The following is a 25,132-nucleotide window of genomic DNA, read 5'->3' as shown; positions in this document are numbered from 1 at the left end:
ATTACTAGGTATAAGGAATCCAAGACATCCATTACGGGTCTGAAAACTAGAAGAAAAATATAAAAGAGAAACATAAAACTAATTTTAGAACTCATAGTACTAAAAACTGCAGGAATATAGCAACAAGAAAAACCTAAGCTTATTCTTTTAAAGAAACATTAGGAATCACCAGTTTTTCTTCCTTCTAAAGCTTATTCTTCTTTAGGTTTCTCATAATTCCTCCATCCGCGCTTCTCCCCCAACATATGTACCAGATTCGAGAAAGCTTTCAATATAATTTACGGTTAGGCAGGTGATACTGCTAAGCTTAGTTAGCATTCTAGCACTTCCATGTTCTGGGTCATACAAAACCAGGTAACCAAAACTCTTGAATAGAATTTTACCATCCCTAAAAGACCACAAAAGACTTACAAATGCAATAAAGCTATTGGTAATGTGCTCGTGAGTAATGATATAGCGTCTAGTCCAAGATTCTTCAACTCCATAATCCAGCATCTCCCATACTTCACAATGAGTCCTAACACCATTAACATATGAGGTGAACAATACGCAAAGAAACCCTTCCAGCACTCCAAGAATCATATAAAAATCCTTACTCTTCTCCAAAAGCTCTTCTGATAGTTGCATTTCTTTGAAACTCTCGTCACTGATATCCAAAGAGAGTAAGAAATACTTAACTTGAGGTGTCACTAAACAATGAAAGTGCCCATCAACAAACACTCCATGTTTCTGCATATGAAACTTAAGAGGTACAGTTTTCCCAGGTTTCCATGAATTTGATGCTAATGAATAGACTTGCACCAGAGTATCCTTGCTTTCAGGAGGTTCTACAGTGCCTATTACCAACTTGTAGTCATCAGTACTGTGATCATAACCGAGCGCACTCATTCTAACCCCGTTAATTTTAATCGGTGATTTGGGTTTTTTTTTTATATTCTCTTGTAGCTGGGTTCCAAAGATAAAAAGAATTGTTATCATCATCATCATCATCATCATCGTTATCAACAACCAACCTTATGCAAACGAAACCATTACAAGATCCCATCAATCGAACAAGACAACACAAAGATTTGAATGGGTAATCCATTTCAATAGCAGCAGCATCTCCAGATTCACTCACTGATGATGTTGATGAATCATAACCAATGGAGTAAAGTACCTTGCTAGAAGAAGGACCTTCAATCATGAGAATAGGGCTGTCTTTCTGGGTTGTAAAATAAAGGTGCAATTTAACAAAACCGGAGTTAGAGATTAGCGCATACCAATTCTTGCAAACAGACTTGCATATAAGTAATGATTTAGCTGGTAACCTCAACAGAATTTCATGGTACATCTCTTCCGGAAGGCTCGACATTTTCACCTGCTAATTGAAAGTTAGGGTTTATGTTTGTTTTGTGATAAAAGAAACCAAGAAAATGATTTTACGGAGAACGGAGAATATATAACGAATAGCCGTGGCCAAGCCTTGGCTACGGAAAAAGCCAACCGCTATGCGGCATTATTGGTTTTGGGTATATTTTGGCTCAGTATACCTAGACCCCCAAGGCTTGTCTATCTACTAGAATGTAGACAAAAGCCAACCGCTATGAGTCATTATTGGCTTTTGCTATATTTTAGCTCAGTATACCTACTTCCACACCCAAAGCTTATCTATGTACTTGAATGCAGAGAAATTGGCCACCATAGTGGTTGCTTTTCTCTACATTCTAGAGACAGCCAAAAATCAGCCCCCATAGGGCTTGCAGACCCAAGGCCAGTTGGAATTAGGCTAAGAGGGACATGCTGGTCGTGCAAACAACGGAAAGCTGAAAGAATCAACTAAGAAAATGAAATATTTCTTTTTCTGAAGAAATGGTATATCAGACAAGTTTATCAGCAGGCATTACCCCATAGTCATTTACAAAGTTCCAACAGAGTCGAGCAGAAATATTCAACTACCTGACACAAGAAAATTAACGTCTCTTTTTCCCTTTTTCTTTCTTTTTTTCCTATTGATATTTATAAAGTTCACCTGCGGACGACCCCCTTTTTCATATTTGTCTTTACGCATCAATTGAACACATTTTCAATCATACTAAAATAGTATGATCAGTACTCGCGGATGCCAACATGTGAAAGTTCCGACGATTCCAGCTCACAGTTCACAGCTCCAGAGTACCAAAGTAATAATTTGTGCGCCCAACTGTGCCTCTATGCAATATATAAACCTGCAGCACATGTTTACTTGTTAAACCCCAAAAATACAAACAGCCTGCTTCCTAAACTATCATATAAACCGTTTGGGTGCTCATTTTCACACAAATGTGTTCCCCAGATCAGTAAATGACAGCATGGACTAACCGTTGGGGTGTTCATTTTTCATTCAATTTTAATGATGAATAACAGCACAACAATGTCCTAATAGTAGCATAAAAGATGCAATCTTCTTTGATAGTATTCTGATGTAGGTCTATGTTACAAACCAATTAAAGCATGGAATCATCTGATCCCATGCTACAAATTCAGATACCATAAAGTCGCTAGCTACCCTGACCAACGCATGGATAACAGCACAGACAAAGTTCTGATAATATCAAGAACCGCATCCTATTTTGATTACGTTCCAAGATACTGGTGACAAGAGGTTCATTAGACGTAATATTGAATTACAGTCAGAAGACAAATAAAAGAACTTCTTCTCATAATGCTCATTTTGCTCGAAGATTCTTCATTGAAGTTGTAAACATACCAATCGAAGGCCGATGCACCAAGCTCCCACATATATAAGGTAACAGTTTTATGACTATTGAGAATTACCTGTTCTCGTCAACAGCTCACGACTGACAAGTCTCATGTCAATACACAAGGCTAGAAAATGTACTAATAGACAACACAAAAGCAGGCAAAACACATACACATAAGCATACAACTATTCGACCAAACTGGAAAAAAAAAAGCTCATACATAGAGATCCTGAGATATTTTATTATACTAGTCTGATGTCATAGAATCTAACTAACACCACTGTCTAATACAAATGGTAGACCCTGGTGAAAGTAGTATCTTTATTGAACATTCCCTATCGCTTCGGGAGTTGCTGAAACCTAGTGAATTAGGACAAGTAACCCTACTCTTGTTTTTTCTGCATCAGCTGATAGTTTTCTGATGTAGTTCTGTGTTCCAAACAATTAAAGTTTGTAAACAGGTGATTCCATGTTACAAATATAGATATCATAAAGGAGGCAGCTTCCCTGACCTACGCATCCTTTATCAATCCATTGTTACTAAGTATATCTAACAAGTGATTACCACGTTGTCACCAACTATATAACGCCAACTACGAATTAGAGAAAAAAAAATGAAAATTAGGATAGGACTTGATAAAAACCATGATAATAACTCTCGCTGTGGCAGCTGAGGATACAGAAAATCTGTTGGATCAGAATCACCAGATCTTTCAGATTGACTAAAGCTTTTGGATTAAGAAAAAGGTACACCCTCCATGCAAGCAAGCACAAGAAAAACAAGCCAAGTAGAAATTTTTCCAAAAGCAAGACCAGGAAGTGGAGCTATCACACAAGTGCCAGCTTACCATGATCGACTTCACCCTTTTGTCCATGACTAAGAAGGTGGACTAATGTTCCTAATGACTATCCTGAATAGGAGTGAGTAAAAATGATAACTGACACCAGCACTAATGAATAAAACCATAAAAGAAATTATCATTTGACATTTTGCTCATGGTGGAGCTCTTCATCCTTCGAATTTATGAATAGGATATGAATAACAGAAATAAAAATCCCTAAATGAAGAACAAGCTAAAAGTATATGAGAGTATTAAAGCATCGGAGGTAAGCAACTCCTTAGGATCATATATGAGTTATAAGCAAAGTATCAAAATGAATCTCAAGTTTATATACTTAAGAGTAATTCAACATTAGAATTGAGAACCAACCTAAATCGTCTTCTTGCCAGCATTTCATGATTAATGAGAGAAGATACGCATTCAGCATTCCATGCTTCACTGGTATTGAGATTGAATGACACCAAGAGAGACCACACTTGTACACAACCATGTCTTTTGTATGAGAGCGGACAAAAGTGATCTCCCTCGTTTCAAGCAAAAGGTATAGCCAACAAAGCTAATTCAGCAGCCTGCAAAAAAGAAATAAAAATGGAACAAAGAATAAATTACTGGTCTATAACCGACTAGATTCACATCAAAATCGAAGGAAATCAGAAGAAAACTTTATTCACTTTTGTGCAGGCAATTTCATCAGGTTCCATGTCACCTAGCTCTGATTTCAAGGTAATGTCTAGGCAAGTTCGTGCCATCCACTTACTAGAAATAAAATCTTTTGAACCTCTTTATGATCTGCCATTAAAGTTCCATCTTGGCTGTAGACACAAACAATGTCACCATCGCATAACAAAAGCAGATGAATCATAACAATACAGCAGAAGGACAAAATCATGAAAGCATAAATAAATAATCTTTGGATATGAATTGCAAAAGAACAATCTGAAATTGATCTTGCTCTAGATTGGAGACAACAACATATTACTGATTTTAAGGAATCCATGATATACATTAATGGTCTGAAAATTAGAAGAAAAACATATTACTAGTTTTATAAATAAAAACTTACTAAAAACTTCAGGAATACAGCAACAATAAGAACCTTCAATTCCCCCGGTTTTTCTTCCTTCTAAAGCTTATTCTTCTTCAGGTTTCTCTTAATTCTTCTATTCTCCTTTCTCCCCCACCATATGTACCAGACTTGAGAGAAACTAAGCTTTCAATATAATTTACGGTAAGGCAGGTCAAAGTACTAGGCTTACTTAGTTTTCTAGCACTTCCATGTTCTGGGTCATACAAAATTAGGTTACCAGAGCTCATGAATAAAATTTTACCATTCTCAAAAGACCACAAAAGACTTAAAAACATAATATTGTCCACAATAATGCTCTCGTGAGTAATGATATGGCGTCTAGCCCAAGATTCTTTAACTCCATAATCCAGCATCTCCCAAACTTCAAACTGTGTAGCATCATCAATATATGAGGTGACCAGTACGCAAAGTAACCCTTCCAGCACTCCCAGAATCATACATCATTTCTTACTCTTCTCCAAAAGTTCTTTCGGCAGTTGCATTTCTTTAAAACACTCGTCACTGATACTCAACGAGAGTAAGGAACACTTCCCTTCAGCTTCCACTGACCAATGGAAGTGCCCATTAACAAGCACTCCATGTTTTGGCATATAAGGAAACTTATAAGGTACAATTTGCTCAGGTTTCCATGAATTTGATGCTAACGAATAAACTTGCACCAGAGTACCCTTTTTTTGAGAAGGTTCTATGTTACCTATTACCAACTTGTAGTCATCAGTATTGTGATCATAACCCAATGCACTCATTCTAACCCTATTAATTTTAATTGGTGATTTGGGTATTTCTTTATATTCTCTCGTAGCTGGGTTCCAAAGATAAAAAAAGTTCTGATCACCATCACCATTATCATCAACCAACCGCATGCAAACCAAACCATTACAAGATCCCATCAATCGAACAAAACAACATGAAGATTTGAATGGGTAATCCATTTCAACCCCACATCTTTAATTTCACAAACTGACGATGTTAATGAATCATAATCAACGGAGTAAAGTAACTCGTGGCAAAGACTCCCATTAGAAGAACCTTCAAGCATGAGAATAGGGTTGTTTCTCTGGGTAGTAAAATGAAGGTGCAATTTAACAAAATCGGAGGTAGATATTAGGGCATACCAATTCTTGCAAACAGACTTACATTTCAGCAATAATTTAACTGGTAACCTCAAAAGAATATCATGGTACATCTCTTCCGGAATGCTTGACATTTTCAGCTACTAATTTCTTCACAAATTCAAAGTTAGGGTTTATGTTCGTTTTGTTATAAAATAAACCAAGAAATGATTTTATGGAGAAATGGAAAGTATAGTGGAGGTGATGAGTCGTTGTTGCAAATACCCTAATCAAATTAATCTTTCATTTCTGATTTTCGGAGTTTAGGTTTTCAAAATTTTACACTTATCCCCCGAAGCCGAAGGAAAGAGAAAGACAGAGTTAAGTGAGGCTTTTGAAGAGCAAATGAAATGAATAGCCAAGAGATAGCACACTTTAGTGCTTGGTAGGGGTGTGCAACGGACGCACGGTTGCGGATTAGGGGTCACCCGCAACCAAACCGTCAAAGTTGCGGATTTGGAAAATTAAACCGTGACCGGCCCAATCACCCGCGGATTTGACCTTTGCGGATCAGCGGATTCTACGTGTCGGTTGCGGATTAACCGCGGATTAGAGGTAAAAAAAAATAAAAGAAGCAAAAATACCAAGTTTATAAACTAAGTTAGTGCAGCGGATGATCAATGTGCTGGCCAAAGTACACATTCTAGGGACGTTGCAGCGGATGATCAATGTGCTGTGTAGTGTGTTCGACGCTACATTGCAGTTTGTAGAAAAGCCCATTGGTGTGTCCAGGTAGCATGCTTCAACTGCCAATGCCAATATGTCGATGAAGCTTGTCCAACAGCATGGTTCGACTGCCGATTTGTCAACGAAGCTTACCAGGGAGAAGAGTCCATCTCAAAATTCACCATATGAAGCTTACTGACACATGGGCTTTTCGTTGTACTTGATCTTTATATCCGAGCATGAAGATATAACTTAGCTGGGTTTAGTAATCATCTCGGGCTTATGTTACTCAAATGCGGTGCGGGTGAATCCGCGGTTTTCAGTGTTCAACCGCACCCAAACCGCTAAAACGTGCGGATTTGAGAATCACATCTGTGTCTGGCCCATACGTCTTGCTGTTTGGACGAAATCCGTAATTTTGCGGACTGGTACGGGTTAAATCCGCAGTTCCGGTTTTTATGCTCACCCCTAGTGCTTGCCTTGGAGCAAGCACTACGAATAGTCGTGGACCGATCATGAGTCTAAGAATGGGGAAATTAGGGGGAGACCCAAAAAAAATAATATTCTCGTTCTCAGGCCCACAATTAATTTTGTATACCGTGACACCCATAATTATATGAAATTATTATATGAATCAATACATAACTGGTTATGCATACTATCTTTTCAGGCATAACTCGTTATGCATACTATCTTTTTCAGGGGTATAATTGGCAGCGCAACTTGGACATAACATATCTAAAAATACGCGCCTTAGAATTTTAAAAAATTTATATCGTTGGAAATGTTTTTAAAAGAGCTACGCAACGAGTACAAACAAGAATATCAAATTTTTGTTTTTAACGAAAAAATCGGAGGTGATCCTCATTTTAGGGAAATTTTTTGAAAACTTGATACTTAACCATTATGCAGTCACCAAAAACGATGCATAACACATTCTGCAGACGCATAACGAATTATGCAACCATTTTTTCGACTGCATAACAAGTTATGTATCTGCATAACAAAGTTATGCAACTATAACAAGTTATGTAACCATTGTTTTGGTTGATTTTAGCCGTACATATAAAAAATTGATGCATAATGCAGTATGCATCCATATTTACGGATGCATATCAGGTTATGCATCTATTTTCTCGATGCATAATGCATTATGTAGCCATATTTTCGGACGCATAACAGGTTATGCAGGTTTTCTGGACTGCATAACAAGTTATGCAACAAATTTAGTAGATGCATAACAGGTTATGCATCCATTTTCACGATGCATAACATGTTATGCAGATATTATTTTAGGTGCATGACAAGTTATACAATCTTTGTTTTTATTGGTTTCAATAGTAACAAAAAAGTTGTTGTATAACGTGTTATGCAATCGTTTTCTGAATTGCATAACAAGTTATGCAACAAACTTTGTAGATGCATAACATTCTTCTGTATCTTCTTGACCAATTCCAACACCACCATAGCCTTTCCTGTATCACACAGTATCTTAACACCAGCCTTGCAACTAAAATACCTATTACAACATAGCCTTTCATGTATCACACAGTATCTTATCACCAGCCTTGCACCCATAACACCCAGTACACCAGATAAGAATTGCGATAAATTGCAAGCCTGAAAAAAGTAGACAAACATGTATAGATCCTTAGTGGATTTTGGATGACTAGGAATAGCCATATACGTATGGTAATAAACAAATACTTAGTGGATGTAGTGCATTAGTGAAAACTGAAATACTATGACACAGGTTCAGCAAGTATCATATTGCAAACTGAATCAACGAATCACCAGGGAATAAAGAAAAGAACCTATGAGTAACTTACATATGTGTTTATCCCCAAATTATTGGCATCTAAAATCAAAGATCACAACAGATTGACAAAACATGGAATATAACAGAGAAAATTAGTTAGGTTAAAAGTTAGGGAATACCCATAAAGAGTCACCCACTCTTCTTTCTCCAATTTTTTCTTTTGCATTTTTTTTTTAGAACACAACGAAGACAACCAAGCTCCTACAATCTATTGGAAGTCTTACTTGCTCCAGCTGCTTCGCACTTTCTCTTGACTTCGCATCATCAGCAAAAAGTGTAACCTCCTTCATTGCACACATTTCGCCACTTTCTCTGTAATAGAAACAACATAAAATAAGAGGGGAGTTTCCATAAGTTCCAGCAACAACACGTGATCACTTGAGGCTGACTATTTAAAAAGAGAACAAAATTACAAATTGCTTGCACAGGGAACCCTATACATTGACTGAGAATAACAATATAGTACATGGGGCATGCTAAAATGATGCATGTTAATATAAATTTTTGTACTAGACTAGCTTTCAAGGCTAAATTCAGGCATAATCACACATAAATATCAGTACTAATAACAACAGAACATTGTAATAAGAAAATTAAGGGAAAACTAACAAGAAACTGGGTGTACCTATTGAATCCAACATAAACATGTCCAAATGTGCCTCTGCCTAGTAGCTTTACCTTCTTCCCGCGCGATCCAGGGAGTACCAGAGTCTCTTCCCTTCCAGGACTTCGCGGAACTGAAGAAGATCCTGCAGCTGAGCTTGACGGAGATTTTCTGACTCCAACAACAACTGTGGCCCTTGTTTTGAACCACCAACATCACCAGTAGGAGCACCACTGCAACAAAAGCGCCACCAGAACTCTAGACTTGTCTCCATTTGCTCCACCAGTCACTTCCCTGCAACTGAGTTCAATTGATACCCACACAACACACATCACCTGAGTCTCCATCATTGAATAGCATCAACACCACATGCCATTCATTCACCACCAAAGCTCATTTCCTGTAACTTGCATCTTCTCTGCAATCACAACAACTAGTATCAGCAAATTCTTGTTCTTCTCGGAATCAGCAAACCCATCCTTCTTAGCATCTAGTTCTTCAAACTCAACTTCATATCCACCAGAACTCGAGCTCAGAAATCCCTGTTTTGATATCTCGAAACCAATCAATCACCGCAACATCAACCTATTATTCCTTGTTCTTCCACTATAATCTGAGCTTCTAAAAGTCTTCAATTCATCACATCGAACTTCATAACAGACTCAAATCCATTTCAAATTCACACCACAAAATTAAACCTCTCACACCCATTTTTACTTCAATAAACAACAAACACATCGACAATTGATCGATTAGAATTGATTCTACATAAAATATCAATCATTTACGAAACCCTAAATTAGCTTACCTTTTTCTTCTTCTTCAAGATCTCAATCAAGTTCAGCACCATCACCTTCACCCTCGATTCATCAAGCTACTAAACTTCCTAGAGATTATTCACAAAAAATCAAACTCAATTCCCTTGAATTAAGGTCCACAGAGAGACAAGAAGAAGAACAGTAGAAAATGAGAGAAAGAACAAAAAAATAGAATATTAGAAAACATGGGTTTGTGAAGAATTTAGTTGATGATAATGGGTGCGCGCGTGAAATTTCACGCCCGTGGGTTTCATAGTGGCCACAATCTAGAAAATGGATGTGGTAGTAGTTTTCACTCTAAGAATTGGGGCCTTTTATAAGGTCCTGTTTTGTTTACGAATAATTTTGTAACGATAATAATAATGTCAACTAGATTTTGTGCCCGTGCTATGCACCGGCGGATCCGAAAACCGTTTTGCCTCGTCTCATCCCGATGCGTGTTTTAGGATTTTTGATTTGGTGTAGTTCGACTTCGGCTCATCCTCACCCTGTCGCATATGATTTTTGATTATGCCCGTGCTGCACATCAGGCATCTTTTTCTTTTAACCATATTTTTGATTTGGTGTGATGTGGCTTCACCTCGACACATCGTCCACTTTTGATTTGGTATCGCGGGGCTTCGCGCCGCCACAGTACATTTTTGATTGTGTGGCTCGGCTTCGCCTCGCCCTGACATTCATGATTTTTGATGTGGTGTGGCTCGGTTTCGCCTCGCCCCGTCGCTCAGAATTTTTTGGTGGTGTGGCTTGGCTTCGCCTCACCCCGTCCAGATTTATTGGTGTTGAAGATAAAGCAACCAAATGATTTTCCAAAACTATGCATTATGACTTTCCCTTCATATCAAAACCTTCGTTAATAAGAACAGTCGTATATATGCTACCACACGAAGCATACGTTTCTAGAAGTGAGTAATCGTTTGGCACTCCACCTAGTTAAATCCTAGGTGGGAAAAAGAAGAAGATAATTGGGAATACGATTCTTACTTATATAATAGGCACATGCACTGACTAAAATTTAAACTCTTAGAGTTAAGAGGATTCTAGAAATCCCCTTGTTCTTAGAACTTAATTACAAAGTTGCAACAAACTGCCGAGAAAAATCAACCTGATCAAACAAACAGTTCTTATGCTTGAAAAACGTTAGTTCATATACACTTAGGAGATCTATGTTTATCCAAAAACACCACCAAAACAGTGCAAAAAAACAGAAAAATCTACATGTGAAAATATTTGTACTTACACTCATGGCCATCAAATTAGTAAATGTTGGATAGTTATTGTTAAGTTCAAGATGTTCATAATGTTGATGCTCCAATTTCCTGCCCAAGAACCTTCTGTTGCTACAGTTCAACTTCCTGATCAACAACCTTCTCTTTAGCATGTTTGCCTCTTTTAGGAATACATATTATGCTGCATTCTCTTCAGAAAAGTGGTAGGAACCTGAGTTTTAAATGATATGCAACAATTTCCACCAACCCAACAAAAAGAAAGATTAATATTATGAATTATTGTATAACAACCAAATGAAAGAACTCATTAAACTCAATTATTCCATCGTGCGATGAAATAAAAGGTTTAATGATTAGCCCAAAAAAAGTAACTTATCATTCAGGAATTTAACTAAACATTTGCGTGCAACAGAGAGATTGCACGTAAATGTTATTCATATAGTTCATGTCAGGTTTCATGTCAGAACTGTAATTGGTATGATGTCCAGGTCTTTATCATCCATGGGAACCATGACACGATCAGAACCATATCGTCAGGGTAAACCTGCATATAGACAAACTTAATTCAGCTCAATCAATGGCATCAAAGGCATACCACTTTTAATGCCATTTCTCTCTTTAAACCACTGACCTAGATGATTATGTCACTTATCAATCGGATCTCTCTGGATTTTCTAGTCAGTAAAGTACTCTCTCTCATATAACTGAGATCTTGATAATTAACATTTGTTTTATTGCATATAGACAATATGTACACAGTCATCATCACTGTCAATTCAATGCATAATATCAACTAGATTACTTATAAACAGTTTACAGTCAGGTTCTATTGCAACCTAACTCTTAGATAATGACCTAAATGTTACAAACCATCGAATCTAAGCAATTTATGTAATTTATTCCGTGACAATACAAATTAGCAAAACCAAAATTACATGCAGAAATAATCAAAGTACTATAATTCAAGACATGTCAATTAAAATACCTTTTTCATTGGATCTAAAAGAACAGCTTTATCATCAGGTATATAAACTGCTCAGTACATCCCTTTTCCCATTGAAAAGCAGACCCTACGATGGCATTTATATTTAGATAGAGTCGCTAAGTTGAAATTCAACCTCAAAGCAATCAACTATGTATAAGAGATCAAACAGCAAAGAAAAGATTAATGTGGCAAATGTTGCGATAAAAAGTTTTCTGAGAGCATGAAGGTTGTAAACCCTAATTATTCCCAGTCAACAACTGTATAAAACCCAAAAAAGCTCCAGCAAGCACTATCAACCCAAACATATATAACATTACCTTAAAACCAAAACTGTATCCACCACCATCATCTAACACTAATGTATACAACAGAACCTCTAGCTTCAACCAAAAGCAAGAAAACATCTACAACAACAACACCAAAACCACAATCAACATAATAACAGCACCATCACCTGAAACCAATAAATAAAAAGTAAGAAGAAAAAAAACAGCAAAAAATGTTGACGGAATAGCTTACCAATGTACACGAAATGTTTTCATCTGCAAGAAATTTAGACAAAGATAATGGAGAGCTTGATCTATAACCTCTTCTCGATACTCTCTTTAAAATCACCATAGCTTCGGGTTCTATGGAATTCCCCAGAGAATTAAGGTTAGCTTGTTTAGGTAAACAAAAAAAACAAAAAGAAATCAACAGGCTAAAGCATTGTAATAGTGCTCTTGTTCCAATTCCCATCTCACACCTACACATTACCTCAACATGATCCCAAGGTGTTGTCAAAATATATATTTACAGGATATCATATGCATACAACGGTATAACGAAAGATCAGAATGCAATCTTCTATTCAATGGAGACGGAAAAAACTGTAGATAGCAATTTAAAATCCATTTACAAAAAAACAATTTTCAAATAAATATATACAAAGAATCCGACTAAAATTAAAAGCCACATTTTGTGAATAATCCCTAACATCTCTGTTCCTTCTTACTCTTCTTGTACTTGCCTTCCCTTGATATACATGTTTGATTTGTCAAGGTTCAGAAGATGTTATCATCATCTACCTATTTCTGTCAAAAGATTTGATTTGTCAAGGTAGAACTCCAAACACATTAAAAATCCCACTACCTATAGTCAATTGATCTTGTTCTAAACTCGATCTGACACTTAAAATAAATACCTCGTGAAATTGTTTCGATGCACAAAACAATGGTTATAACGACCATCATTTATCTCTGCAACAAACATAGACTTAGTTAATTAGATCAAAGAACTAAAATAATTAGGGTTTCAAGAACTTACAGGATATACAAAAGGGTTAGGATTGAAGGAAAAAAAAAACTTACAGGTTGATCTCTTGAATAAAATGGCACCTGCATATAAAACACAAAAAACCAAACACAGACAAAATCAAAATCGAGAAAAAGAAGAAATGCAAACCCAATTTTTGTTTCATGCGGAAGAGAATAGGGGTTAGGGATTACTATTCGTACTACCATTTGTTTCACAAATTAAATCCGAGAAGAGATTAGTAACATCAAAAGGGTAAATCAATGAAGAGATTACCGTAAAACTTGAACCGAGATGTGTAAGAGGTGGAGAGGCAGAGTTTGCTCTGGAAGAAAAGAACGAAGAGAGGCGGAGGCGAGTTTTATTAGGGTTTTAGTTTGCTTCAGTTTTCTCTTTTCGGCGTGATAATGGAATTTTATCTTATGTTTTTTTTACTTCCGGTGTGTTATTACGTTCTTTTAACCGAAACTGTTATTTAGTGTTACATTCATATAATTTGAGGAAAAGTGAAATGAAGAATTTTCAAGAAGCGAGGATGCTCACCCGAAAATGGGTATTCTCGCCGGACGACGTAGAGACTTATATGACTTAGAGGTTTAAAGGGTTACATTATCAGTATTTATTATTAAATATTATTCCTTAATACTTATTTGTAAAGTTAGAATCCGTGGTACATTAAAAGAATATAAAATGGTTGTCAACCAACAAGAACTAAAATGAGGAAAATTTAAAAAATATAGTGATGGACTATATTAATTTTCATTTTAAAGTATGGGTTGTAAATCGTCGTAGAAAACAGGGATCCATTAATTTTGATAATATCTGAAATGAACCAATTATTACGAACAGATCAGTGGATTAAGTGCTTTAGTAGCACTGTGTTCAAATTCGAATCTCTCTCGACGAACATTTTTTTTCCGATTTGAATAATTATAAGAGAAGAAATTCTTAGGTTCGTGTGAATTTTGGGCCCTCAACAGAGTTGGGCCCTGTGCGTTTACATGGCATGCACGGCCTCAGGCCTGGCTTTCTTGTGGCCAAGCTTGGCTACGGAAAAAGCCAACTCCTATGCTGCATTATTGGTTTTGGCTATATTTTGTCTCACAATACCTAGACACTCAATGCTTGTCTATCCACTAAAATGTAGACAAAAGCCATCCGCTACGGGTTATTATTGGCTTTTGTTATATTTTGGAACGTTTTTTGGGCACCACCCTGATTTGGTGGGGGGCCATTAAATGATAGGAATGTCTACTCTATAATTATAAGGGTTGTCCTAAAGTGTGGGGATACCTAATCATCTCTTCACCCTAATTAAGATTAAAACTAACCCTACAAACCCACTAATATAACCACTAATAGCCCACTAATCTAACCCATTAATTAATCACCCTTACCCACCCACGATTTTTTCATTTTTTTCATCTTCTTCATCTTCTCTTATTCTTCATCAGCCATTAATCATCGATCCGAAAAAATTTCATCGTCGATTATAAACAATGCCCACAAAGCATACACCAAGAATTCTAAGAGCGAGTCCGGGACTCGCATATATAGCAAATCTCCCAAATCAATTGAAAATTTATAAACATCTTCAATCACAAGGTCAAGTCCAATTCAAGTATCCGAGAGGAAAAAACAAGTCTGATTCGAGTAATATGCAAATTCACGGGTAATTTCCGTCATACCCATTCCTTTTAATTCGTTTTTTGCTTTAGAATTTGATTAGAAATCATCAAAACACACTGAAAATGGTAGTTAGAGTAAGAATTTCGGCTATGAGATTTTTTAAAAACCCTAGATTCGGTAACCGAACTTCTAGTAATAAGAACACTTCTGTGAAGTAGGTTAATTTTTGGTAACGGAACTATGTAGTTCGGTAAGCTCGCAACAAAAATGTTTGTAAACGAACTCATTGTTTCAAAGGAAAAGTTGAGTTCGGTTTTGTCGATAAATTTAGTTGGTTGCCGAACTTTAGTAATATATAATTTGGTTACGTCGCGATTTATACCAGGTAACCGAACTTTAGTCTGGTAACTACATAATATATGATCTGGCTACCTCACAATTTATATACCAGGTAACCGAACTTCTGTCTGTTGACATTAAACGTTTTGTTTTGTTTACCTCTTTAGTTTTATTTTATTTGATAAGCCAATATTGTGTTTAGCTAATACTTTGGATTTCATTCATTAGGAACAAATAAAGAAGATCTAATCCACACCTAGACGAAGATTTGAAAACTCCCACCCTTCGTAGTAGAATACACTTAGATTTCTGAAACAGTGGTACCAAAAATGTTAAACATGGAGGGGGATCGTTGTCGGAAGTTGACCAAGAGAATGTTTGTAATGTAATCCAAGATGTCAATGAAGAGGTGATGGAGAATACAATTGATCATGCTATTGAAGAGGAAAAATATGATGGAGAAGAGCAAGGAAATGATGAGCAAGGAAATGAAGAGGATGAAGATGTAGAGAAAGAAGAACAAGGAGAGAGCAAATAAGTGAAGAGGAAGAACGACAAAGACAAGGCAAAGAAGGAGAAGAAGGGAAAGAGTCTGAATAAGAAGAAAGATAAGAAGAAGATCAAGAGTCCTAAGAAGAAGAAGCACAAGAATGAGGAGAAGAATAGGAAGATTCTAAAGAAGAGGAAGAGTCTGAAGAACAAAAAGAGCAACAAATTGTTCCTGTTAAAGAGAAAAAGAAGTCGAAGCCTCCTGGTCCTAGATATTCACACATTCCTCCTGATGATTTGTGTTTGTCACCAAAGAGCCCAACTTATGGTACTCCGAATGATGGAGGAAATGTATTGTTTGGCTACAAACACTCATGGGCTACGAAGATCTATGCGACAAAGGTATTCTTAACTATCAAAACAAGTTTTTGTTTTGTTTTTTGGACATATGTTTCGTCAAGTATTAATAGTGTGATGTTCTTTTTTTAGGATCATAATGATGCAGTTCGTCTTATTTGTCGTCAAAAGGCGGCCAAATGGGATATTTAAGGGGTGTGACGAGTTTCAGGTGAAGGTTAAAGAATGTATGTTATGGAAATCCATTCAGTACGTACATGAATAATTTGACGCTATCACCATATTTGCATTTCTCGAGAGACAATACCCGGAGAGGTCTACCATGCATCTTCCATTTGGCGAGATGGAAATTACTCATGATGATTGCATGAGAATCACCGGCCTACCAGTAGAAGGTAAATGTTTTAGAGAAGGATACAACCACTCGATGCGTTATGAAGCTCTTGAAGCATGATGGGATGATGGAAAGGCACAATGTGAGTTTAGATCCAAATGGAGCTTTGAAGAAAATGGTGAAGAAATTCAAGTTTGTACCTTTGAAGGAAGAATTTTCAGGGACAACAAAAAAGGTAAAACGAGGAAAGTTGGTGTTGGACGAGGAAAAGCTTAAGCACCATGTCACTGCTTATTGGTTATATCATCTAGGAACTGTTATTTTTCCCGACACTTCTGGAAATAGGGTCGATGCACATTATCTACATCTTTTGGAGGACCTCGATGAGATGAACAACTACTCTTGGGCCATTGGGGGTGCTTGCATTCATTCAAGGAGAGATGAACAAAGGGTCGAGGATTAAGACAACTCAAATTGGAGGATACTTAAATCTTATTCAGGTGACGTTCTACAATATAAATTAGCATATCGTTCGACAAGATTTTGTGATTCCAATTCATTTTTTCATAAAAATGGTTAATATTTTATGTTCTTCGCATAAGTTTGGGTGTACGACCACTTCCCTTGTTTAGAAATGGCTTTAGAGAAAACATTATCCTTATGGTGATCCTACAACAGGAAAGTGGGTTTTCTTGGACGCAAAGAAGAAGTCCAAAGAAATTCAATTGATTTTGTTGAGGGAGAAACTGGATAATCTGACGTTGAAAGATGTAAAATTTCACCCATACGGTGGAACCTGATGATTTAGACGTAAAAGAAGCCGAAGTCCGAGATTTGTCTTTGGCCCCGGGTTACTATGGACCATTGTGGTATCCTAACGGCTACTCAATATATAGTCCACGGAGAGTACTAAGACAACTTGCTTGTGTCCAAATTATACCCGAGGTGGAGAATGAAAATTTTAATTTGGTGGTTAGAGAAACAAAGAACACCGAAAATTATTTTATCCCAAAACATGAACCAACTCCATCACATTGGGTTGACCTTACTAGGTACTATTCACATTTAACTGATTGTGTACCTTTAGGTGAAGATCCAGATGAATGTGTCGAAGATTATATGGAGTGATATCAAGGTATTAGTCATTTTCTTATAATAAATAGACAACAACAAGCTCGTGCTGAGAAGGCGAAGGCAAAGGCAAAGGCAAAAGAGAGCTCAGAAGGAGATGCATATTTGTGGAGAAGAAGCCCTTAAGTTATGGGAAAATGTGGTAAGAAACTGTCTTCTCTTTATACTTCAAGTTGTTACAAATTATTGAAAATATATTTACTCGTGGTTAAAATTGAAATCAGGTGAAGAATGGTAAGAAATTGTTGAAGAAAATGATGACTAAAATCCGTAGTGGAGAACCGATGTCGACTCAGGAACAAATCGACCTCTACGGCCAGTGAGACTACCTTATATCTCAAAGAATCATAGAGCCAAGTCGGTCAAAGTTATCGAAAAGGGGTCGAAAACAAGGACAAGGTTCAAGTTGCGTTGTTCGTACCACAGTGGAAGAAACCGGTGGAGGAGAGGAAACCCCAAGTGAGGAGGAAGTTCAACTTACACTCGTACTCGACGAGGAAGTAAAAGGGTTCGTCATAGTAGTCATTAATGTTTTTGTATGGTTGTAGTTTCAAAATACTTTTTAGTTATGGATTTCGTATGGTTGTAGTTTCAAAAAACATCTTAGTTATGGATTTCGTATGTTTGTGTGTTTTAAACAATTAGTTATGGAATTTCGTAGTTTGGCATGTATAACACTTTTATATGTGTTTTAACTGGGTTTGTGTTTGAATTTCATGTGTGTTTTGTAAGTAGAGTCCAACAACTCTTCAATCAACGGGCTACATAGTATATTTCGGCAAGCTGAAAAAGTTAGATAGAGAACCGAACTTTTAGTTTGGCAACCTGTGAAATACCACCGGTAGACGAACTTTGTTTTTCAGTGACCTGCATAAACTAACCAGATATCCGAACACGAGGTTCGATTACCTGTGTAATTTGACAGGTTGCTAAACTCATGGTTCGGTTATCTGGTTAATTTTTACAGATAACCGATATTTGGTTTGTAGATAAAAAGTTCAACACCCCCTTGAATTTCAGGATACAGATAAAAATCCGGTTACCTATTAAGTTTATTAGATTACCGAACTCACAAGTTCGGTTACGTACTACATTTTGAGAGCAATGCAGAAATCTTCTCTGTAGCCTGATTTCCTAAGTTGTCCACAAGTAGAAAAATTCATCCCCTTATGCCGAATTCGAAAAAATACAGTCTTATGGTTGTTTTAGATTGATCACTATATCAATTTTATGTTTGATTTATGTCTAACTCAAGGCCAACACCTACTTGAATTTAAGGCTATAGATAAAAGTTTGGTTACCTCCCAATTTCAACAGAGAACCGAACTTCAGAGTTCGGTTACCTAGATCATTTTGTGAACTTTCCTAACTATTCTCTGTAGCCTATACAGCTAAGTTGTCCACAAGTTGAAAAACTCATCCCCTTTATGTTGATTTCAAAAAGCTACACTCTTATGTTTATTTTAGCCTAGTTTGTGTATTATTTATAGGTTTTTTTTGTCCAACTGAAGTCCAACACTAATGGGAGTTTGAGGCTACAGAGAATAGTTCGGATACCAGATCAAATTACAAAGGTTGCCGAAATTGTAGTTCGGTTTGCTTGCAAAATTTTTCTTAACCAAACTCAGAGTTCGGTAATCTCGCAAAATTTACCTGATAACCGAACTTTGATAATTTAAATCACAATGTTATATTTCTGACAAAATTTTCGAGGAACGACTATGTTTTTTGAAAATATAGCCGTTATACACCTCCATGGTATATATCTATCTCATAGTTAACATTTTGTCATAAAGTATTCTAAAAATGGCAGTTGCTAGTCCTAAATTTACTCTAGAGGAAAACCTTTTGTCTTTGCAGAAACTACACATCGTATTATCCAAAGAGGGGCAAAGAAAATTCATGAGAAATTTTGCGCCGACACAACAAACCCTCATAACCGTGACCATATAGCTTTGTTCCTTCGATTTTGAAACTGAAAAAGTGTGGGTCTAACAACCACACCCAATATATCCTTCGGAAATCTGTATGGAATAACTCCAATATAATTCCAAGAGAATCAACTAGACAGTCAGACTCAATCAAGGAAATATATCCAAGAGTTGTATCTCAATTTCTCAATACAATCTGTAATCGAACAGATAGAAATCTGTGAGCCTGATTGTTATGAGAAATAACTTGAACGGTATCAAAAACCAATGTTCAAGTGTCAATCAATTTCAATCAACAACCAAAGGTCGGATTTACCAAATGATTGACACATGCACAACCTGTGATATTTCAATTATATAAACAAATATAATGCGTAAAATAAATAACACAGACACCAGAAGTTTTATTAACGAGGAAACCGCAAATGCAAAAAAACCCCGAGACCTAATCCATATTTGAATACCACAATGTATTAAGCTACAGACACTAGCCAACTACAAGTTAACTTTGGACTGAAATGTAGTTGAGCCCTAACCAAGTCTCACACCGATTAAGCTACAGTCGCATTCCTTACGCCTCTGAATCCCAGCAGGACTCTATGCACTTGATTTCTTTAGTTGATCTCACCCACAACTAAGATTTCCTATGACCCAAAGTCGAAGACTTTATAAACAAATTTGTCTTCCATAGAAAAGTCTATTCCGATAGATAAATTTGTCTCACCTACGAAGTTTTTGTTTCGTCTTTTGATAAATCAAGGTGAACATGAACCAATTGATAATCCGATCTTATATTCCTGAAGAACATCCTAGAAATATCAATCACCTCACAATAACTTAACTATATGGTAGTAAAACAAGTTATTGTGGAATCACAAATAATGAGACGAAGAGCTTTGTGATTATTTTTTAAATCTTACCTATCGGAGATAAATCTCGAGCCAATCTTAGAGAAGATAGTACGATAGAACCCTGAATACGATAGAACAAGTAAGATCAAAATATGCAACTAGAGAAAATAGTTGGGTCTGGCTTCAGAATCCCAATAAAGTCTTCAAGTCGTTAACCTATAATGGTTTTAGGAAAAATCTAGGTTAAAAGAGAATCGACTCTAGTACGCAACTAGTATCACATAAGAGGTGTGGGGATTAGGTTTCCCAGTTGCTAGAGTTCTCCCTTATATAGTCTTCAAATCAGGGTTTGATAGCTTTGAAACAAAGTGCAATCAATATTCACCGTTAGATGAAAACCTGATTTAAGATTCAAGCTAAGTTTGCTTAAAACCAAAGAAATATCTCTCCACCGTTTTATGGTCTTAGCTTGTTACACACAAATGAAATATACTTTCATTTAGATATGGGTAAACGTACCTAAATATGTATATTGAGTTGGCTCAACAATAGTTAACGGAAGTTAACCATATGAACACTTTTCTATTAACCACATTCATCTAATACTTCTAGATCAAATGAATCTAATTGTGTTACTCATAGAGTTGTTCAATTGTTTATATTCTCATAGAAGTATACAAGACACAACTGAAACAAAATCGTATTGATTCAAGATAATCAATTCATTAATACTAACCCACGGTTTGCAAAGATTGCATTCCTTAATTTATATATGTATTTTTTAATGAGTATGAAATCATACTTAACCGATTTTATAATATAAACCAACTTAGTTTGCAAACGAGTACACAAACTTAAGTTCCGGACTTTGGTCTTGTCTGACAGTTCGCAAACGGGTATGCATAGTGTCGTCCCAGACCTAACTCAAGTAGAACCGTTCGCATAATGGTATGCATACTTGGTTCCCAAACTTTAACAGTTAAAACTGTTCGCATACTGGTATGCAAATTTGGTTTCCAGACCTGAATCTTACCACAACAGTTTGCATACTGGTATGCATACTGTGCTATATCCAGACAATGGTTAATTGTTTTAAACTTCCATTTCAATCATTGAAACATCCTTAGAAGATGACAATAGCTGTCTCACACAAACTATTAGCTTGTAAGTAATTTTCAAGTGATCGAATGATCAGTACGAAACATTCCGAGTCTACATCAAATGACTGTCTCAACAAATCATGTAAGATGTTTCAAGGAAATTTTCTCATGATCATATTTTGACTTATTATTTAGTTTCCAACAAATAAATTGTTTCCAACTAAACTCGTCAAAAATAATTGTTAGAGCATAGATCGGTTGAACCCACCAAGCGTTGGTATGTCAAGTTTGGTTGTCATATTTTAGTGAACTAAAATTCATTTAAAGAGTCGCTTGATTATATGCTAGAGTCAAATTCGTATAGGTTAGCTTGAAAGTATTAGGATATGAGACTTACAAGTATTACATGAAGACTTGAAGAATGTGAAGAAGTAAATAGCTACATCGACGACATCATCCTTCCTCTTGAGGTGTGTAATATTTGACTTGAACTGTTTCATTCCTAACGTATCTTTCAAGTCATGCATATTGAAAACATAATTGCGAAGCTGTGTATGATACTCTAGTTAGACATAGTATTAAGGAATACAATACGAAGTATCACGTTTATCTTTTGAACTTCGTATATAAGACATCGACATAACCGTATGAATGCTATTGTGATTATGTGTATGGGTATGGGTGAAGATTCCGTCCTAGGAAACAATGTTTTACATTCGTTTAAAGGAAGTAAATTCATGAACTTGTTTTGTGAATCGATAGGGAAATCGCTAGGCTTATTGGTATTGTTATTCATTGCAAATCTTTGGATTACCAATATGTGTGTTTAGTATAACCGCTCATGACTTGTTTATGTTCTTGGTAAAACTATTCCCAAGGCCTGACTTTTGTATCGATGTGATTTTTATTAGTGAAACCAATCTTAAGTAATCACCTGAGATGGTATGATCGATATTTGTAATTGGTCTGACCATTCCTAGTCATTGGGTAACAGATCCTAGAACTTGGTCGGGACTAATCACAAGATGGTAATCGATCTTTGTAGTAGGTTAGCAAATTTTTAGTAATTGGTGGAACCGATCCTATAAATTGGTCAACCGTTCACAAGTAAGTACTATAAATAAGTGGTAACCGATCCTAGTACTTAGTTAGCCATTTTTTGGAAACTAGTGTGACCGATCCTAGTAGCCACTTAGAGGTAGAACCGAAACTTTGTGTTGAGGTAGAACCGTGAAACCCATTAATGGTGATTTGATATTTTAAATCAATCACATAGTTTTTGAAAATCAGATGAACCAATTCTAAACTCGTTTGGAAGTGTGGAAAATTGGTTCCAAGATTGTAAATATGAAAAAGGATTTACAAAGTAAAGATGTTGACATACTTTGAACATGTGCATTAATTCTTATCCTTTATTGTTCAAAGATATTCCTTAATAACTAAAGGAGAATCCCGGATCGAAATAAATTGAGGATCTTTTAATTAAGGTTTTTAGTTTTTATATGCTATTTAATTTCCAGCAATTAAATGCATATCTTTAGAAAATAAAAATTAGCAATGTGCATTTACTAATTGGAGATTTTCTACTGAGATTTCGGTCAATATTTGGACAGTGCATTTCCAGGAATTATGAAAACCGATTTGGGCTTTAATGCATATCTTTGAGAATATTCGGTTTTGGAAATTCCTCGGTGTTCGAACTTCCTTTGTCTATAAATGCTGAAGTTTGCATTGCTAGCAAACTAATCCTTAGAGCCAGCAAAACTACCTAGTTGTGTTGTTACTGGTGGAGCCGTCTATTCAGAGAGGAAAGTACTTTAATTAGGCGAAATCTCTTACGACCGCTTGTTTTAAAGACTTCTTTGGGATTGGGAATCTCTACGAGTACCGTTGGTGGGAAACTAGATAATTGCAGTTTATTATTAGTTTTCGATTGATTTGATTGACTAACGTTTGTTGAACTTTGATTGCACCTAGTTTATTGATGCTTGAGAATATTCTCTTCTGATATAAGATTCACGCAAACTAGATCGAAGTATCGACGGGGATCTTTAGACTGTTTTTAGTTCTAAAGATGTCTTGTGATAATCCATTGTTAACAGACTCCGTTCTGTGTGTGATTGATCGCAAGAGATTCAAGTTGATTGTGTGCGGGTGTTTATTAAATATCTAAGAAGATTTAAAGACAAAGAAGATATTTTGATTCATAATATTTGGTGTGCACATAACTTGATCGGCTGGAAAAGGATCCAACTATAAACGGTTTATCTTTGTGATAGATTGGATTGATTAGTTGAGTAGATCGACATCAATACATTTCTTTGTAATTAATAGTAATGATTGCATAGTCTAAACAATTACTTTGGTAATTGTTAAAAAGATTGATCTAAGGACCCGACAAAGGAGTTTATTTGTTAAACAGGAAGAGCCTTTGTCAAACTCATATCACATTGTTTGGAAAGAGTTGATACCGAACATATTTGTTGTTCCTTTACTGTTTGGAATACGAACCAAAAGAATTGTTCCAAGTGCGTGACTTATTACAAGTTGGAGGCGCAGGGATACTGATGGAACTAGGTGAACTATAGGTTTAGTTGTTTGGTCTCAACAATACGAAGTTGGTTTGATTTTGTATAGCGGCTTAATTCTGAGAGTATTCAATTCTGGACTAGGTCCCGGGGTTTTTCTGCATTTATGGTTTCCTCGTTAACAAAATCTTGTTGTGTCTTTTACTTTTCTATTTCCGCAATTATAATTATTTTATTATAATTAGATGTAAAATACACAAACGTTAATTCCTAATTACTTGATAGCAATCCTATTATGTTTGGTTAAGTCTGAACCTATTATCAAGTAATCATACTTCGTTGTTGTATTGTCTCGATCTTGAATCCATAGTCAATCACACAAGTTATCTTGTTTTCGTATTGTCTCGATCTCGTATTCATAGACGATCACACGAAGTGTGAACCGATTAGTTCTATTGTCTCGACTCAGTCCATAGACAATCACTTTCGGAGAAAGGACTTATAGGTGGAAATTTTTAAGATTGAGGTATATTTGGATACCCTCATATTTTCAATAATGATGAATGTAGATAAATCAAAAAGCTTCCAACACATATTTCGAGAAAGATATAAGCGAGTTAAACTCCTTGAAATATCAAATGCGTATAATGTAAAGTCTATATAGCAATACGACTTAGTCTCAATGGGAGATAAAATATAATAGACTTTTGAGTGATAGATAAGTTTTAGTCGCCACATACCTTTTGTTGATGAAGTTCTTCCAAGCTTTCCTCAGTTGATCTTCTTCTTCAATCGATGAACACCGTGAAGTCTAAAGCTCAACTACACATTAGATCCTATTCCGAGACATAAATATAAGTAGACTAGAAAGAAAATCAAGACTTATAGTTTTGATCACCTAAACTTGACAAACAAGCTTGAGATAACAATGCTTGCGAGTTCGACCGAGCAATGCTCTAACAATCTCCCCCTTTGTCAATTTTAGTGACAAAACTATCAATACATATGGATTACAAAATAAATAAACTTTGTAGCTTTCTCATCCATCATGCTTGATTTCCTTGGATCTTCAACATTCCTTGAATTCTTCGTCACTCCAAGTACTCTAGTGATTCTGAACGTATTCAACTTATTATCATTGTTGTTGAAGATCTGTAGCCATAACAATACGAAAATAGTTGTTCTCAACTATTGTTATACAGTGTCATATTATTATTACACAACATCAAAGTTCAATTGTATCATAACTTTGACAATAATATTAT

At 36.0% G+C, this 25,132-nt stretch overlaps 1 protein-coding gene and 2 long non-coding RNA genes across 4 annotated transcripts; all 3 read right to left on the bottom strand.

Moving 5' to 3' along the window:
• Positions 1 to 210: 210 nt before the first annotated feature.
• On the bottom strand, positions 211 to 1,354 carry LOC113359899 (F-box protein CPR1-like). Its single transcript, XM_026603466.1, has 2 exons — positions 1,014 to 1,354; positions 211 to 862 (listed from the first exon to the last, which is right to left on the bottom strand). Exons 1-2 carry the CDS (start codon positions 1,352 to 1,354, stop codon positions 211 to 213), a joined length of 993 nt encoding a protein of 330 aa, XP_026459251.1.
• Positions 1,355 to 1,875: 521 nt separating this feature from the next.
• On the bottom strand, positions 1,876 to 6,084 carry LOC113336606. The gene is made up of 3 exons (XR_003353968.1): positions 4,237 to 6,084; positions 3,935 to 4,134; positions 1,876 to 2,207 (listed from the first exon to the last, which is right to left on the bottom strand). It is a non-coding gene; the product is annotated as an uncharacterized LOC113336606 (long non-coding RNA).
• Positions 6,085 to 10,658: 4,574 nt separating this feature from the next.
• LOC113315552 lies at positions 10,659 to 13,584 on the bottom strand. 2 transcript variants are annotated; one of them, XR_003342944.1, is made up of 7 exons: positions 13,455 to 13,584; positions 13,235 to 13,261; positions 13,069 to 13,123; positions 12,405 to 12,514; positions 12,203 to 12,289; positions 11,886 to 11,970; positions 10,659 to 11,444 (listed from the first exon to the last, which is right to left on the bottom strand). It is a non-coding gene; the product is annotated as an uncharacterized LOC113315552 (long non-coding RNA). The 2 variants fall into 2 exon arrangements; XR_003342945.1 differs by having other exon boundaries at positions 10,659 to 11,111.
• Between the last annotated feature and the right edge of the window lie 11,548 nt (positions 13,585 to 25,132).

The sequence above is a fragment of the Papaver somniferum genome, chromosome 1 (assembly GCF_003573695.1).
Source record: "Papaver somniferum cultivar HN1 chromosome 1, ASM357369v1, whole genome shotgun sequence".
NCBI lineage: Eukaryota > Viridiplantae > Streptophyta > Magnoliopsida > Ranunculales > Papaveraceae > Papaver > Papaver somniferum.
Note: the sequence above shows the minus strand (reverse complement) of the source record. Positions and strands in the feature narration are given on the sequence as shown.